Raw genomic sequence first — 19,503 nt, 5'->3', positions numbered from 1 at the left:
GTGACATCTTCAGAGCGTACTTTACGTACGTAGACTTTGCTCAGACTTTAACGTAATACATAGCTGAGTGTAACCTTAGCATGATCTTTTATTTCATCTTTATAGTTAGACAGCTGACAATATGCTGAGCTTAAGTTATGACAGATAAATACAAAAGCCAAATGCGTTTTTTATCACACTTTAAGAGCTGAGACAATAGGCCAGAAAAGGAATTAAAAAACGATTAAAACCAGTTAGTATATTATAAGTACTTTAATTATATTTATATACAAATAGTAAAAAATCAACAAATAACATATTTGAAGACTATATATTTAAAAAAAAAACGCTAAATCGTACATAGCATGTAATCTTATTTTTATATCTTCATCAATATTTTTTGAAAATAGTAGTTAAAGATATTTTCTGAAAATAGAAGAGACTTATAAAAATCAATATAAGTTCCCTTATTTTACTTGTTTGTCCTCTTCCAATCGTTACAATAGAAGAAATGGGGATAATTTTTTATAAATTTCTTAATATAATAAGTTTGTAAGCGATTGAATTATCTAAGTACTAAATTGTCACTTTTTTTGAAAACAAATGAATTAACGCTTACGTTCTTTATATCCCCTCTAAACTCTACGCATAAAACGGATGTTATGATTTTAATATATAGCATATACACACATTGTGTGTTTGTCTCGTAGCTCCAAAATGAATGGATCGATCTGATGCATTTTTTTCTGTTTGGAAGATTTTTGATTTTTAAATCATGCAACTGAAATACCGATGTAAAACGCCATTCTATCCGTCGTAAGACAGTTGTCATATTTAACACGATTTATTACTTCACAAGTCCAATATCTCTAGAAACTTCGGCGAAAGCCTGAACGGCTTTGCTGACATCATCTGGAGTGTGAGCAGCGCTGATCTGTACACGGACTCTAGCGGCACCTTTTGGCACTACTGGGTAACTAAATGCTACCACGTATATTCCTTTCACTGTAACAAAATAATACACAATTGTTAAAGATAACAGAATGTAACGTCGCATTTCCGCAAGTGATGACCTACCAGAGAGAAGTTTATTATCAAATTTACAACCATAGGTGTTACTGTCTGTTTGAGATGCATAACTCGATGAAATCTTATCTTCTTAGGAAGAAAAGACAGATAGGACAGATCACTAAAGTGTCACGGTTCGTATACCTCTTAACTTTATTGAAAAGGTTACTTGGCACTGTAACAGCGACGAAATATCAGAAGCTCATATAAGAATCACATCATGGAGTATATATTAAAACGTTTCTTTTATAAAAAAGCTGATGGCAATTGATACGCCCTGCCCATAACAATGCAGCGCCGCTCAAGATATTGAAAACCCCAATAATTCTGATCGGCACTACAACTGCGCTTGTCACCTTGAGACAAAGATGTAAATTCTAATTTCCTCAGTAATTTCACCAACTCGGCGCCCTTCAGACCGAAACACAATAATGCTTACACATTACTGCTTCACGGCAGAAATAGGCGCCGTTGTGGTACCCAAAATGTTGCCGGCATCCGGTGCAAAGGAGACTGTTTGTACTTGCCAGTTGACTGGGTTTTTCTAAAATTAGGGTACCAGTTTCTTAAATCTAAATTCCTAAATAAAATAAAGGAAAAACATACGTAGCATTTTCGAAGCAAGCTCTACAGCGAGCGGGGCATCACCAACCATCACGGGGCATATCGGATGTTCATCACCCGCAACTGTTAGTCCGGCAGCCTTTATACCCTCGCGGAAACTGCGAGTGTTCTCCGCCAGACGCTGTCGAAGTTCGTCGCTTTGCTCCACCAGATCTAGAGCCTGCAATATAAATATTTTTTGGCATTACTCGGGATTCCAATATTGGGGATATTGAAGGATTGGCGAACAGACTTATTTCTGCACCATGCGCGGTTTAAAAGATTAGACAATTAACTGACATAGATACGGCGCGACTAGTATACTACCTATTTCCATAGTATTATGTCCTGCGGTATATTGTTATGGGGCAACGCTGCCGATATAAATACAATATTTATGCTGCAGAAGAGGGCTTCTCGCGTTATTGATAACCTAGGTCCTAAATTCCATTAAAACTTATACTTTGAGGCTGAGATTTATATAGTGCATAACTTTATTTACGTAAAACTGAGTCAGCTGAGTTCAAGGTAAGCGAAATCTGATTTGTTATTTATAGTCATTTGACAGCTGACATTATGCAGCGACAGCTCAAGCGCGCGTTTCATATTCGACGACCTGTATAGCCGAGTGGTTAGCGATCCTACCTACTAAGCTAGAGGTTCGAATAACAGTAGGTGCAAGCATTCATATGATGAATATGGATGTTTGTTTCCGAGTCATGGGTGTTTAAATGTATTTATGTTTATATAAATTTATGTATGTTTAAGTAAGTATATTGTATTAAATATATCATTGTCTTGTAACCCATAACACAGGCTATATATGCTTAACTTGGGGCAAGATAATTTGTGTAAAAAAGTGTGTCAATATTATTATTATACACAGTAGGTACACTGTCGATTATTATTAAACAAACTTTTACTATAAAAAGTTTAAGTACCAACTTATAACAGTATCCAAGACTTATCTGATTATAGTTTTATTGATATAGGATGAATGATTTAAGCGAAATGCAGACTTGGTAACTTATTTGGTATAAGAAATGGAACGCAGTTTTAGATGCGTATTATACGGGAATTTTACAACGTCGAACAACAGCTGTCGTGATGACGCAAAGAATTGTTAATTTCCTTTTTGTTTGGTTTATAGTCCAGAGTTTTTCCTAAGTCGTCGTTTTGGTGGACTAGAGTGCGCGCTAAGCTTGCTTGATGTTGATAAATACGTTTTTCAAATCCTGAGGGCGGATAGCGGTAACGGACTGTCAATAATCATTTATTACACACACACTCATGTTACAAGTAATAGAACAATAGTGTAACTCAGCGGTCTTCTTGACATTTATAGCGCGCGGAGCGCTAGAGTTGATACATACAAACAGATTGACGACAAATTTAACTCGGACAACGACCAGTCTCAGCGTCGTACCACGTACATCGTAGCACTCAATAGTTCTGTATTCCCAAGATTGCTTAGCGGCTGTGTAAATGGTGTGTATGTGTGCGTGCGTCAATTTGGGCGCTCTAGTTAAAGAACTGTTATTTTACTGTATTGTGTCGAAGGCTTACAATGGAAGGATTACATTATTAATAATTACGTGGACATAACAATAAAGAATTAAATACTATTATAGTTGTTACTTTTTATAGATTTTATGGCTCAACCATGTCTTATTCTACATATTGTTTGTAATAAAGTAAAAATTTTTTTGTATAAATTTTTGTGAAATATAATACACACACATACTCACGCCTTGTTCTCGTCGGGGTAGGCAGAGACAAAATAATGCCACTTGCTTCTATCCTTATAAACCTCATTACTTTTTTCATACATGCTCGTCGGTTGCGGGTGTTGGACCTTTCCTTTTCTCAGAACGTCCTCAATTTGGTCGACGAATGTTCTACGAGGTCTCCCGCGACCGACTCGCCCACACCCTAGCCTTATATATTTGATAAGTCATTCTTTCCTAGAAATATGCATGTATTTAAATTGTATTTTTAGTGATTGACTTAACCAGACTCAAAATAGATACCTTTAAAGAAGCTCCAACAACGGGTGGTGGTGGAGCATTAGAGAAGAGATATGGTCTGGAGACGTTCCGCAGCAGAGTGATCAGTTCCTTTGGTCCTGTAGTATATCCACCAGCCGCTCCGCTCACGGCTTTGCCCAGGGTTGAGCAGATGATGTCTGCCGCACCCATCAAGCCGCAGAACTCTTCCGTGCCTCTGTAATAAGTTTAAGTACACAAGGTTATAGCACTTTATAACTAAGATTTCAAGCTTATTAAAGTAAGGATTTTCATGAGATAGAGCGACAAAACCTTTGAAATAATTAAAATTACAGGAACTTTAGATCATATATACGTTTAGATAGTCTGTGACAGCTGTAAAAACGGAGGTTGATAGTTAACCTCTATTTTGTCCAATGCACGCACACTAACACAAAGTGTCATACAAATCGCGAGTGTAAGACGTAGCTTGTCACGCACACCAAAGTATTAAACCTGGCCTGCTTTCATCGGTTGTCTACAACAATCGTTACTATAGGCTCTATCGTCTCGGCTCTATCTAGACGTATAAATTATCTAATTATTAGTAAAAATGCTAACCTGCCAGTTTCTCCGAAGAATCCGGTGGCGTGGCTGTCATCGATGGCAAGCAACGCCCGATACCTGTCGGCAAGTTCCCGGAGACCCTTCACCGGCGCCACGGTACCATCCATCGAGAACACGCCGTCTGTTACTATCAGCTTGACTCTTGCTTCGCTGTGAGCCAGAAGATGTTCCAGCTCTGCGAATTTTTACAAATTCAACAATTTTTTGAAGTGAAACTTCTTTAGAATCGTTGTGATTTGAAATTTGATATCTTGAAAAAGGATTCAGCCGGCGGGAGAATAAGATAGGAAGCATAATACAGTCTAAAATATTATAAATAATAATTAATTAATTATAATTAATAATAATATAAATAATACAGTAGAAAATATTGTCTTATATTAAGCGATTATACCTTAATATTCGACGTATTACGACGTTTTACAAATTTTTGTGACCAAAATTTTATGATCGATGCGGCACTCAAACTCTCGGGTTCCGTCCTAACGCTCTTACCAACTGAGCCAACCGTTCGAGTGACATGAACCCACCATAGGCAGTAAAGTTCGTGCATAAGAGCGCTATCTTCTTGACCTAACCTAACTTACATTCTTTAAAATTGTTTTTCCCTGAATCTGAAATTCCAACCAAAAAATACTTTTGTGAATGAAAATAGAATTATTAAGCCTTATTTAATGCAAACATTTATAGACACATAAAAATATTTGTAATTTGCCCAAGCTCCATACAATGCTGGTCATTCTCCTTTTTGACCCACAGATTGACAGTTCTGCCGTGACATTTTTTCATTATAAGAACAAGGAATAAAGATATAATTATTGTAATAACTGAACTTCTACAAATGATGTAGATGAGCTAGTATTATATAAAAATTGTTCGTTTTTTAGATTTCTAATGTATGTACTAACCATTTAAGTCTCTATGGGGGTAGCGGAACTTCTGCGCTTTGCACAAGCGAATGCCGTCAATGATGGAAGCGTGGTTGAGTGCGTCGGAGAACACGGCGTCTTCTGGAGTGAGCATGGACTCGAAGAGACCGGCATTGGCGTCGAAACATGACCCGTACAGGATCGTGTCCTCTCGCTGATGGAACTTGGACAAGCGGTCCTCTAGTTCCTGCAATTATAAATATATGATAGCTTCATCCGTAGTTCGTAAGGATCCCCCAGGTATAATCAAAGGCGAGTTTTTGATTTATAATACATGTCTCCCAAATATACCCCTCGATTCGAGATCAATTCTCTAATTGCCACAGGTAGTATCGACATACTTGGCGTTGATATTAAATTCAAATTCAAATATTTTTATTCAAAATAGGATTCAAAATTACTTATTGAACGTCAAAAACTACCACCCATTCAAAAGAGACTGCCTCAGATCTGAGAAGAATGGGCGCAAGAAACTCAGCGGGCTTTTTTTTTAATATAAAAATATGGATTACAATGTGATATCGTACAATAAACATTTATAATTAAAGAGCCTGAGGGTGTTTGCTTTATTCCCAGTTCGTGGTGTCATTAAGAAAATCGTTTATGCTTATAGTAACCTTTCCCACACAAACGTTTTTTAACAATTCTTTTAAATTTCGTAACACATTTGTTTTATACATTTTCTGGGATCATATTGTAGAAGCATATACATCGCCCAACAAAAGGCTTACTAACTCGACCCAACTGAGTAGTTGGCATAACAAGTTTATGTTTGTTCCTCGTGTTAACATTATGAATGTCCCAGTTTCTAGAAAATTATATCGAGTGAGGTTTATTTTCGTTGTTACTACGAAGAGATGCTAAATTCGCCTCTAAACAGGTTGAAGTAGTCAGTAAGGCGAGACAGTATTTCACTTTAAGCCACCCCCTGCAACTAAGCAAGGCGCAAATTCGCCATCGCATGCAGTACTTTTCTCACCTCTGGGCAAGTGCCCCCCCGTACAAGCCCCTTCCATTTGACCGTATACAACGAAGAGCGAATCGAATCATCGACGACCAAGTCATCTCCAATCGACTTGATTATTTCGACACAACGCCAAAACATGTAGGTTTTGTGTGCATTTTGTACCGTATATATCACGGGGATTGCACAGAGGAGTTGTTCGGGTTGATACCAGCAGTCGAATTCCACCATTGAACGTTACATTACAATGCGAAATTTCACGCGCATCATGTTGACGTCTGGCTTTCTACAACCGCAGGATTGAGAGGAAATTCTTGCCTCTCACAGCCAGTTTGTGGAATCAATTACCGACTACAGTTTTCCCGAACCAATGCAGCTTGGGATTATCGATTGGACCTTCAAGCATAGGGCATAAATACTCTCAACTCTTACGCCCATAACGCATCTGTTAATGCCTAGGTTTGTATATGTCTATGGGCAGTTACCTCACCACTCCCCATTACGGGAGTCTTGCCCGTTTGCCCCTCTATTATATGAAAAAAATCATACAGTTAGCTTACTTTGGGCTTGTCACGCAGAGCCGAGCATCACGTATCTGTGAAAATTACCATCATGCGACCAGCTTCCTGCCATAGAACGACGGTGAATGAGTGTTTTCCTGACTTTCGTTCACTGTTATTCTTTACGCCTTACGGGAGTAAGGCCTTCACCACACAGAAGCTCTAACATAAGATGTAGTAGGTTTAGTATCCTTTTACGGAACGATTTATTTACCTTATGTAGGGTCTGTGTTCCGCAGATGAATCTTACAGAACTAAGACCGGCGCCATAGTTCTTTAGACTGTCTTGTGCAGCTTTTACCACTTCAGGGTGATTCTAGAAAATATTTTTTTACCATTACAATACAAAATTAATGAACATAGAATAAACTGAGATTAATTTAAGTGTCATATAAGTATCCATTGTAAGAGATACATTTAAAAAGGAAAAATCCATCAAGAATCCCTTTGGATTACCGGAAATAGGCACCCACCATTATTTACTTGTTATATTGACACGGAAAATATGCTGTATATATGAACTTGCGACCCTTCGCCTTTACACGATAGGCAGAGAAGCATAGGTACTACGCCAGCCTTGCATAGGCCAGCAGGTTTTAAATTTTCCTTCAGAATTTTGAAGTGACAGTCAGTAAGGTTTAATTTAAGTTAAAAACAAATTTATAGAGATCGGCACTTACCGAAAGGCCTAGATAGTTATTTGCGCAGAAATTCAGAAAGTCACCTTCCACTCCTTTCACTCGAACCTAAAGAAAATTGTAAACATAAGATATGACTTACTTAAATTATTAAATAATCTTAATTAATAGATGGTCTATAACATATATCTAAGTAAAATAAAAACTCTAATGATCGCCAATTCCGTGGTCATTAGAGTTGCCAAATTGTCTACGAAGAAACAGGAAGGATAGAACACGGCATTACGTCAAGCCGGCTCACATTCTAGCAAATCTCATTTCTGGTCTAGTGCAGGCTAGTATCAGCTTGAACCGATTGACGTTGTGAAAAGCTTCATTGTGTGTATTCTACAGCATTTATTATGGGGACAGTTCCGAAGATCTGTTTACTGCCGCAGAATTCTACCTCTCTCTCATGACGCACCACCAACATGGATATTATCCTTACCAGCTGATTGTGTGGCATTCCTCCAAAATGCAGTTTTCAAGGAACTCTCCTGTCATTACTCTGGTGTTCGAAGAGTGTAGGTTGCTGGGATCACTTAACACGTTTTAAGACGCCTTCTGGAATACGAACCTTAATTTATAGGGTAACCGCATGTGTTACAGTGTTCCCATCCCTGAACTAGGAAGGTCCATCGGCCGAATTTTGTGTTTTTGTCAATTGATTAGCTCTTCGGTTGCCACTTTCCAGTAGCCTCATTGAGGCAAGGCTCTAAGGTTCACGTGTCCCTCCTTTTCATGGTGAAATTGATGGAAAAAGTTGACCCGCCTCATGTTGTGTTACAAAATGTCTAAATGTCATATTATGTTACAAATTTGGATCCAAGTCTTCAAGGTGCGTCTATACTAGAGCCAAGCACGAGTAGCCCCAAACAAGCATGTCACGAGCTGGGTATTTCGGTTTTTTTACGAACACAATGGGATTTTCGTCACGTACTGACACACGTGTATGGTGACCATCATGGAAAGAAATCTTGATTTTTATGGTGGAATCTGTCTTTATTTGTCCTATGTTTGTTTATAGACCTTAAAGAATTTTCGATGTGGCATGGTAACCGTATACTATACTATATAATAATAAAATAATTTTTGGTTGTGCACTTGCGCGATGTAACACGGTGGGTCCTTAGCGTCCAGCCGTCAAAGGGGTCAATAAAAGAGGCTTTTGAATTGAATGGAAATAATTGGAATGGAAAAACTTTAAATTTTTTTTAGATAAATTTCTGTAGCCATTTTTCAATTATTCTGTACTGAGTGATACCCAAAGGGATGTTTTGTTGTGTTTTGTAACATCAACCAAAGATAAACAAATCTGCACGGTGGTAATAAAAGATTGCTGTATGTATTTGTAGATCACCATCATCGTGGCCTTGAAGCTTGTTTGCTAACTTTGATTGTAATTCGTAATAATGTTATTAAGCCGCTGCATTTCTGCACACTACTGAAAACTGTGTTATAGAGACTGATTATTGTAAGATTGGTCCACGCTTGAGACTGAGTGGAGTTTGAACAGACTGGCTTCGCTCGTACTTGGCTAGCATGGTCGCAGCTTTACGCATGAAACTACCGATACCGACCCTGAGACTCAAAGATATAATGTGCCCTTTCTGCGACACCAAATAGGTCAAATTCTTAAGTCCGAGTATATTCGGCAGTCGAAATATTTCTTCACTTAACTATGGCCTACCTTCCTATCTTGTGGTGAAGTAATGATTCTCTCGTGTTTCCAGGTTTTAGCTCTCTTTATTTCCTTCAACCTATCCTCTAAAACTTCTCGAAGCTTCTCAACACCTGCTCGTTGTCCTGTTTTCAGCTCGTGCAGTTGTCTAACTTGCTGTCCATTGAAAACTACTGCAAACATACGATTAAAAGTTTACTTTATAAAGTCGTAATACACAACACTGTAATCAGTAATTATACAATTTTGAAATATAAGAATTGACTTTAACAAACTGCTTTCGTTACAATAAATAATTTCAATGAAAATAAAAAAATAAATAAAAAAAATCTCCAAAATAAGAATGTATATCAGTGTAAGAAATTATTTATTTATATTTGTATAATCTTAATATATATAAATTACGTGACACGTTGTTTGTCCGCGATGGACTCCTAAACTAATGAATGGATTTTAATGGGGATTACTTCATGGAGTGCAGTTTGGTCCAACTTGAGAGATAGGATAGTTTTTATTTCGATTTGGGACCAATAATTATTTTATTTTCAATATTTGTTTTGTATAGACATATTTTTTGTGAGAGAATTTAGTGACGCACGGTTCTGCTGTGAAATAATTTCATTATAACAACAAGGAGCATATGTTACGAAATAATTCTTGATGTTTTGATTATTATTGGCAAATTCCTATAAAACAGTTTTTTTTTATTATTTACAGAACAACGTCTGTCGGGTCAGCTAGTATGTATATAAAATTCTCCTGTCACAATGTTAGTTGTAACGGCTTGATCGATTTTTATAAAATTTTATATGTAAGTATATTCAGTATGTCTGAGAATCGGTCGTTATCTATTTTTCATACCCCTAAGTGATAAGGGTGGTCCATCCCAATAATTATTTTTTATTTATCAGATGTTTTTTCCCTGTAAATATATAGCATTAAAAATACATGTTGCACGCAGATAAGTAGAGTGTTTGATGGTGACGGGGAAAATAGAGGTTAAAAGACCTAAAGGAATTAGTTCTAAAAGGTGGTCGGATCAATTCTCCAAAAATCTGAAGATCCCTGATGATGAAGATGAGCGCCGCACATTATCAGGAGAAGAAATGAAACCGATGGATACTGCTCGTTGATCAATTGAATCTGAGTCACGATCTCTTTCTTCTGTTATTTTTCTGGAACGACTAAAGAACGAAGAAGGGAAAAAATACATATAACCTTAAATTTTTAACCTTATATCACCAACCCCTATTTATAATCATATTAATCACTTGATCAGTTATCGCGCCAGGCGACGTGTACCGGTGTCACTCACCCAGTAAACAGTACGGAGTAGGAATGAGACCGAAGCTGGTCTCTTGTCTCTCTCACACAATAAGCCTTCTTTCACTCCCTACACAGCTTTCGGCCATTATTATTGTTTACGCATCGAACGTAGTAGTGACGTTTACAATTATTATCATTTTAATTGACGATGCGGGCACAGCTAATTTAACTCGGTCGTTCCTTTCGAGGATCCGCCAACTAAGGTAAAGAAAGGAAGAAATCAAGGAAAAAAAATGATTGCCTCATTCTTTGGTCGGAAAGGTCATTTCGCGACAGTTGTGCTAGAAGATGGAAGGACAGTTACTGCAGACTGGTATGTTAAACGCTGTTTGCCTGTTGTCTTGGAAAAAATTCGACAGCAGCGCCCTCGAAGCAGGATCCTCCTTCACCACGACAATGCGGAGTGCGCTGAAGCTCCGCAAAACGGACTGTTGAATATTTGACTAGGGCAGGTGTCGAGATAATGAGTCATCCGCCATACAGGCCTGACCTGGCGTCCTGCAACTTTTATTGATTCTCAAGAACTAAACATAAAATTCGAGGTATTCGCTTTACGAGGCCTGAAGATGCGGTGGAAGCGTACGAAAATGCTATAGAAGAGACCCCTAAGAAAGAATGGGCTCACTGCTTTTCTCAGTGGTTCCATTGAATGCGACGATGTGTAGAGAGGAACGGAGATTACTTCGAAAAGCAATAAAAGTATAATCAACTTTAACATTAAGCCGTTTTTCATTTTCTAAACATTTTCAGTGTTACCTAAGTATATTGCTGAATATATTTATTATTAAAATCAAGCTATTTTTTTTAAATATTAACAAGCCATAATTTAAAAAAAATGTAAAGTTAATGATATCTTGCTATTGGGCCTTTGTTCGAGTTTTGAATTAAGTATTTCTTGAAATACTTAGTCTATTTTAAGAAATTCGTACTATTTGATTAGAAATAATGTTTTTTTCTGTGGAAAAAGAGTACAGATGGACATCACTGCCGCCCATAGAAAACTGCACCACCGGAGGGCTTGCAGATGCGTTACTGGCGTTTTAGGAAATGGTGTGGAAAGGGAAGAGTGGACCTACGGGGCTCTGGGGGAGGAAAAGAGGGTAAACATACTCCGTGACTCTCACTGACCAATCGAAACGCGACAACATAGCTGCCACATGACGCCGATTTTAAGCATGGAGATTTATCTACAAATCATCCGAGCTCTCTTGATACAATGAAGATACGTTTCTACGCAACGCCAGTCGATCGAACCGTTCACAGGTAACCGGATCCCCGCCAATTCAAGCAGCCCTGTGTTGCACGGGTTGTCAAATGGTTCGAGGTGATACTGGGGTGCGCCACACCAGGGATGAAAGCAATACTTGATATGTGGCTGGACCTGCGCTTTGAAGAGCGCTAGAATGTGGGCCGGGTTGAAGTATTGCCATGCTCTATTAATGACGCCTAGCTTCTTCGAATCCAATTTGGCTTTGCCTTCCAGATGACCGTGGAATCGGCATTCGTTCGAGATTTCGAGACATAGTATTCCGATACTGGGCAAGGCTTTAAGGGAGGTGTTGTCGAAGAGCGGTGATACGACAAATGGTTTTTTTTAGTAGTAAACGCGCAAACTTGAGTCTTCTGGGGTCAAATTGGACAAGGTTCATTTTACCCCATTCTGCGACCTTCTCAAGAGAGGACTCTATCGGAGACACAAGTTTCATCTAGCACTGTTCGACAATTTTCTAAGAGAGGCCTGCATGGCCCGTGTATACGGCATCACCAGTACTGTCATCTGCATAGCAATGTATGTTGGAGGTGTCCAACATATCATTGGCATACAAAAGAAACAGGAAGAACAAACAGTGTAGGAGATAGCACATAGCCTTGGGGCACTCAGGTATTCTCGGGCTTCGGGTTTGAGCAATAACCATCGACAACGATCTGTACCTATGCTACAAACAGTGAGTAAGCTGGAGGTCCACTTGCATAAATCTAGGGAAGCCCAAATGATCGAAGTTTTGAGAGGGGCGGCTTGTGCCATACACGATCCCTTCTCCCTTCCTACCGATAGCCGCCGTCTATAGTTCCGCCTTTTTTCTACTTTTCTGTTTGATATATCTAATCTTACAACATAACTAGGGCGGCTGAAATATTTTAAACCAAGGCCTCCTCTCCTTTTACACATTTCTTACATTTTCCATAAAGTGCTTTTAGCCAAGTTAAAAAATAAATAATAATAAATATCCATTTATTTTCTTCTCACAACGATCTTAAAGCTAAAACAGTACAGTAGTGTTACATTTTTTTAACAGCTAGTATTTTGTGAGGAGGAGGAGTAGGAGGTTTCTGAAGTAGGTTGACCCTGTATTACAGATCACCAGGACCTCACCCCTAGATATAAGGATCAAAATAGTATACATCTGTACTAGTAGCTAGAAGAGCATTAATAACAATAGATGACTTTAAATTTTTGTAAATTACTAGTAATGTATTGTGTGTGTGTGTATGTGTGTGTGTGTTTGAGTGTTTGTGTGTCTGTGGGCGTACTCTACTCTCAATTACTATTAGTGTAGAAGGTTTTCAGTAGAGGTATAGTCCAATTCCTGTAACCACTCTTTCAAGATATGCTTGCATTTAGTTCTGTTGAGGTGGTAAATTGACAGCACTTTGTTTACCTTATTGTAAAGGTTTTGATTTGAATTACCTTGAACACAGAAGAATCTTTGGGAGAATCTAGTATTAAACAATAATTTTTCACAGTTTCATCTTTTCGCAGTTGTGCTTTATTTTTTTCCGGGTCGTAACTGATAACGCTATGTTTTTATAAGATACTTGACGGTCTCTGATTTCTGTATTTTGGCACAGTGACAATATAGGTTTTCAGAATTACCACATGAGTGGAACATTATATTGTGATTATGATTGGTTGTAAATTTGGTATTTCTTAGAGAAAAGGTAATATAACTTGTTGTAACTATTACGGTTGTAACTATATTTAATTTCAGGACATTGTCATTTAGCCATTCACTGACGGTATTAAAGCCCTTCTGTGCACTCAAATACACTTCTTCCCAAGTGTCCCCTCTAAACAATAAAGCTGTGTCATCACCAAAGGTAACTATTTTAGCATTTGGGAGCTGTAGTTAAAACAGGTCGTTTATATATACTAATAATAATGTAGGGGCAAGAATACTTCCCTGAGGGACGCCAAAATACACTGCTTTACTTATCAGATTACCTATTTGGACGCATTGTGTTCTATCACTGAGGTAGTTTTTAAACAGTTTTAGTTGTAAAACCCTAATCTCGAGACGATCGAGCTTTTCTAAAAGGATAGGGACAGAGACTGTGTCGAAAGCTTTGGCCAAATCCAGAAAAATGGCGATTTTTTTTCTATGATCTATATTCTTAACTAAAAACTTTGTGAGTTCATGTACGGCGTCAGCTCCCAAAAATATTCCCCGTCTTTGCATTGAAAATGCTCGTCAACTGCCGTCTTCATCTCTTCTTCACTCGGAAATCATTACCTTCGGAGTTCTTTCTTTACATTAAAATATAGAAAATAATTACTGGGGGCTAGGTGGGTGGTTAATTTCTTCATACCCTGTTTAATCTAGGGCACGCATTGCAGCTCCCGCTGAGTTAAGTAATGCATCAAAAACAGGATACCACTTCACTCACTTTTGTCAGCAATGTGGCATAAAGATCCCCATTCATCGTAGTTTTTTTTTGGAATGTAATCGATAAGCAAATTCCCTTCACAATACCAAAAAATAGTGGACATGAGCTTGGATACAAATTTTTCGACTTTGAACAACCGTGGCGGTTTTTCCATTCCATCCGGATCATATTGTCGGATACATCTTTCATTAACTGTGACAATACGAGTAAAAATACTATCAGGATTATTTTTTATTTATTTATTTACATTTAACTTACATTTTTTTACCTGCCAAACGTTACGTTTATCAGCGAGATGCGCTCATTAATTTTATACATAACCTACTTAATATACACACCGGCACAATTAGCGGAACAGAAAAAAAAGTGAGACTATGAGATAATAACGCATATATTTGACGAAAACGTAATTAGACACAAAATAACAAATTGATTAACATCTTTTATCAACGACTTTTTAAAAGTCTTCGTTATTTTTTATTGAAAAATAAAGAAATTTGAAATAAGTGAAATTTTTAGATGATTATGAACCATCACAAAAATAAAAAAAAGTAAGCATTAAATGATTTAACAATAAAATTAAAGCAAAATTAATAACGAGTATTTCCCCCTCTTGCTCTGATTACGGTTTCCATTCGTCTGGGCATGCTACAGATTATGTTATCGATGATTTCTTGAGGCAACCGCTCCCACTCCTCAAGTTATGCGTTTCCAAGTTCATTCAGATTGTTGGGGGGTGGCACTCTGGATTTAACCCTTCTTTTTAGCAAGTCTCAGACATGCTCTATCGGATTCATATCGGAGGAATTTGCTGGCCACTGCATCACCGGTATACCTACGCGGCTCAGATATGCCTGTACCGATTGAGCACTATGAGCACGAGCATTATCTTGCATTAGAATAAAGTCGTCACCAATAGATGGGGCAAATGGTACAACATGTTCTTCTAAAATGTCTCTGATGTATCGATCTGCTGTCATGGTCCCTCCTGTGACTATCACTAACTCCGTGCGAGCTCCCAAACATATCCCTCCCCAAACCATAATCGAGCCACCACCATAAGCCACTGTGTGTTCAAAATTAGACTGTATGTGGCGTTCTCCTTTGCGTCTCCATATTCGCTGTCTCCCATCGATCTGTTTTAAAATAACTCTGCACTCATCAGTAAAGAGAACCTGCTGCCATTCGTTCAAATCCCAATGACGATGTTCTCGCGCATAGCTTAATCGGTTTACGCGGTGACGTCTCTCAAGTTTTGGGCCTTTGGCAGGTATATACGACCCTAAACCAACTTCTTCAAATCTCCTGCGAACTGTACGCTCACTTACTCGTACTCCTCGAACGTTTTCCAGCTTTTCGTTTCAAGCTTGTACAGCCGTTAATCGCGTATTCCTACGAACTCCAAGTTGTAAAAAACTGTCATCTCGCCTCGATGTATCTTTTTCTACCTTGTCCCCTCCTCTTCACAAGAGAATTAGACGATCTGTACCGCTGGATGCTGCGATGAATCGTTGATACTGGGCGACAAAGCCTTGAGGCAATCGATCTGTAGGTATGGCCATTTTATTTATCTTCTCATTTCATCAGCCCTAATGATTTCCAGTGATGTTAAGTCAGGCATAATAAAGAGCTTTTAATAAACAAAATTGCCTATAGAATAACAAATTTATAAAAAACCATTAAGTGTAATTTTTCAAAAAAATTTCAATTACGTCGTTATTACTCGAATAAGTTGACAAAACGTATTGTTCGGGAAAATAAAAAAAATTAATGAAAAAAGTGTATGTCATCTAATTTTCTATTTTCAAATTTGACAATAAATTAAAAAAATATCATAACTGGCCAGTTCCTCAAGTAAAAGATTTTAAAATCCTGCTTTTTTTCTGTTCCCCTAATTGTGCCGGTGTGTATAGTATAGTAGTAGGCTATTGCCTAGTGGTATACAAACATAACATAAAATGCTTCTAAATTTAAAGTTTAATAATATAAGCTGCAAATAACTATACCATTATGATATATTATGCTTAGTAATTAAGCTTTTTCTTAAATAATCCAATCTTTGTCTTGGTGGTCTGTCTTAATATGTCTACATTATTAAATACATAGGGAACCATATATCTATCTGTACGTTTACCGTTATAATTTGTTTTTTAACTAACTCTTCTAGTATTATATTTATTATGCAGTTTCTTTTTTAGTTTTCACTATATTAGTATTCTACGCCTATTAAATATTCGACTTTCTGTTCTATCGATAGTATTTCACATAAGTATATAAAATAACTTATGATAGTCTTTTTTGCATGCTATTTTTCGTTTATTATTTTACAAATCTTTAATCAACCGAATTTGTAGATTCTTAATGTCTCTAATCTATATATAAAAATGAATTGCTGTTCGTTAGTCTCGCTAAAACTCGAGTACGGCTGGACCGATTTGGCTAATTTTGGTCTTGAATTATTTGTGGAAGTCCAGGGAAGGTTTAAAAGGTGAATAAATATGAAAGTGTTCGGAATTAAATAAAAACAACAAATTTGTTTTTCCTTTGATGTGTCCCCCGTCGTCCGATATTTGTTTTGTATGGAGAATTTATTGACGCACGGTTTGACAGTTCTGCTGTGAAACAATTTCATTACAACAACAGGGTGCATATTTTACGAAATAATTCTTGATGTTATGAAATATTATTGACAAATTAATAAAAAACATTATTTTATTAATTATATACAGAACAACGTCTGTCGGGTCAGCTAGTGTAAGATATAAATGTTCGTCCATACACTACCAAACCATAAATAATCAATGTGTCTGCAAGCGCGTAGTATACGACTTTTAATGTATCTGAACTTAATATTTTCTTTAAGTGAAAAAATTTTCCTAGTACAAATCTCAATTTATTACAAACATTGGATACATGCATTGCCCAGTTAAAGTTTTTTCAATGTTGAGACCTAAATATTTGAAATTTGTTACATATTGCAGCATCACACAATTACAATTATGTTTATTCTTAAGTAAACAATCATACGTGTGTCCTATTATGGTGAGATGCTCTCGGTTAATATATTTTGCGTTTTTATTATATGGTGAATATATATGCATGCATTTTGTTTTATTGAAATTAAGAATAATGCCGTTGTCATGTGCCCACTTCGTGATATTTTCAAAGTCGAGCTGCACGTTTTTTTTGTACAATAGAGATATCTTTTGACCGGTATATTGCACACATATCATCCGCATACATAAATACTTGACAGGTGTTAACTACGTTTGTCACACTATTGACATGCATAACATACCCTACTGGCGCAAATAATGATCCGGTCAGGACACCTAAACTCACTACTGTGTCCTCCCCAGTGACTCCATCTATCATAGTTGGTATTTTCTAGCATCTAAACCAATTATTAGTAGGGCCACGTATCCCGCATTCATGCATGGCCTGCATTTAATATTTCTTAATCGCATTTAATCACTTTCGTAATGATGCCACAGATTCGGAACGGGGCTACCGCCCTCAGGCTATTTAATAATAAATTTTATTGTACGAAGCTGTCCTGTGACGAAATTTTGTTTAAAAAAATTCCGAGTTTCTTGCACCCGTTCTTACCAGATCTGAGGCATAATTATTGTTCGAATGGGTGCTAGTGTTTGTCTTTCAATGATTTATTTTAAATCAAACATTGAATAAAGATATTTGAATTTCAAACTGCGCCTCCACACAATATGAATAATAAAATTCGGTATCAGTGAAACATTGATATTGGTGTTATAACGTAATTGGCCTGTAGGTGACCACAACAAAAACAAACTTGAACACCTTCGCTTCGAACTAATTCGGAGGAAACATTTTTATTTTCCGAGAGGAAAATTAATAACATCTTGCAGAAATAATCATGAAACTGAAAAGTCAAATATCACTTTGCCACATATAAAGTGTATACAAATATAGATATGACGTAGTGTTTTTAAAAGGTAAATACAGATACCAACTTGTTTTACTCTAAATGTAAACAACCTTGATAATCTCAGGACGAATACAACTTGTCTACATAATATACATTATACAGAGGGCGCGAAATATATTTGTGAAGGTGACGTATAGTTTAAGATTATATTTTTTTTAGGATAAGGTGGACAACGATCGTATGGGTCATTATCTGTCATCAACACTTGGTGGCAATTGGCTCTGCCATCAGCCTTCAAGGTAGATGTACACGCTATTATTAATTATTTTATTGTTAAATAATAATAATTCAAGAATTACTTAATCTTAAAAATCTACTAAGACTTAGGTTATGGATTTGCATAGTTTTGTACTTATTTATCGCATTTGAAGCTATCAAATTCACCATATTTTTGCTAAACTAAGTATTATAAAATATAATTGACACATTCGCAAAGAAAAAATCTCGCAGTCTACTCATTAACAATATGTACTTATTTATTTGTATGAATAACATTTAATAACTTCTCACTCATAATATTTTGCCTAAGCCTACGTCACTTAACCTTTAGTTAACCTGTCTTGTTTCATCTAATATCCTTTATTGTATAATAATAATAATATTGACACACTAGTACACAAATTATCTTTCCCCAAATTAGGCATATCCTATTATGGGTTGCAGGACAACGATATATTTAATACAATATACTTACTTAAACATACATAAATACATATAAACATCCATGACTCGGAAACAAACATCCATATTCATCATATAAATGTTTGCACAAATATAGTATATAATATTATTGGGTAAGTTACATTTGCTAACGCAACAACGAATCTGTTTCGCAAAACAACACTAAGTAGAAGCTATACGGCCTTCATTATACAATAGAGCCTTAACATGGACAATCACCTGGTAGAGATATTATAACAACTTATTTAACAACTTATTACGTAAGTTAAGGTAGGCTATGTTGATAGTTTTAAACTAGATCATGAAACTATAAAATTACTTACAGTTGCGCAGGAGTTGGGGACGTAAAGCCATGTCTTGTTGACGTTCGATACTGACTGTGCTGTGGCCTGTGACTGAACTGATTACATATTCTAAGGCGCGGTGTATTGCCGCTCGCCGGTACCGGTATAAACATTAATTTTGTTGTGTGAGCTGTAAGCGGTCACACAGGTTTCTGTTTACCAATTACCATTCGGTTTTCACGAACACACCTCTTCTTACCATTATTATTTAAATCACCGAGTATGTGAATTGGCACAGAATATTTTAGTATCACATATTGGAAATTATTATTATCCTAATAACGGCACTAATTCTATTATTTGCTAACTTTTGGCAAAATATACACTGGCCTTCAAAAGTAAGTATCACACTTTTAAAATTGGGATAACGTTTTAAGTTCACAAGATATACTTTCGAACCTTCTTTTAAGAATTGGCTGAAAAAAAACTTCAAAAACAAAACCATT

At 36.8% G+C, this 19,503-nt stretch overlaps 1 protein-coding gene across 1 annotated transcript; it reads right to left on the bottom strand.

Moving 5' to 3' along the window:
- Positions 1–237: 237 nt before the first annotated feature.
- On the bottom strand, positions 238–19,197 carry LOC126972177 (2-amino-3-ketobutyrate coenzyme A ligase, mitochondrial). Its single transcript, XM_050818804.1, has 9 exons — positions 19,037–19,197; positions 9,083–9,246; positions 7,396–7,461; positions 6,930–7,031; positions 5,171–5,378; positions 4,257–4,437; positions 3,681–3,873; positions 1,654–1,831; positions 238–984 (listed from the first exon to the last, which is right to left on the bottom strand). The coding sequence occupies exons 1-9, from the start codon at positions 19,065–19,067 to the stop codon at positions 827–829; spliced, it is 1,281 nt and encodes a 426-aa protein (XP_050674761.1). The 5' UTR covers positions 19,068–19,197; the 3' UTR covers positions 238–826.
- Between the last annotated feature and the right edge of the window lie 306 nt (positions 19,198–19,503).

The sequence above is a fragment of the Leptidea sinapis genome, chromosome 25, assembly GCF_905404315.1.
Source record: "Leptidea sinapis chromosome 25, ilLepSina1.1, whole genome shotgun sequence".
NCBI lineage: Eukaryota > Metazoa > Arthropoda > Insecta > Lepidoptera > Pieridae > Leptidea > Leptidea sinapis.
Note: the sequence above shows the minus strand (reverse complement) of the source record. Positions and strands in the feature narration are given on the sequence as shown.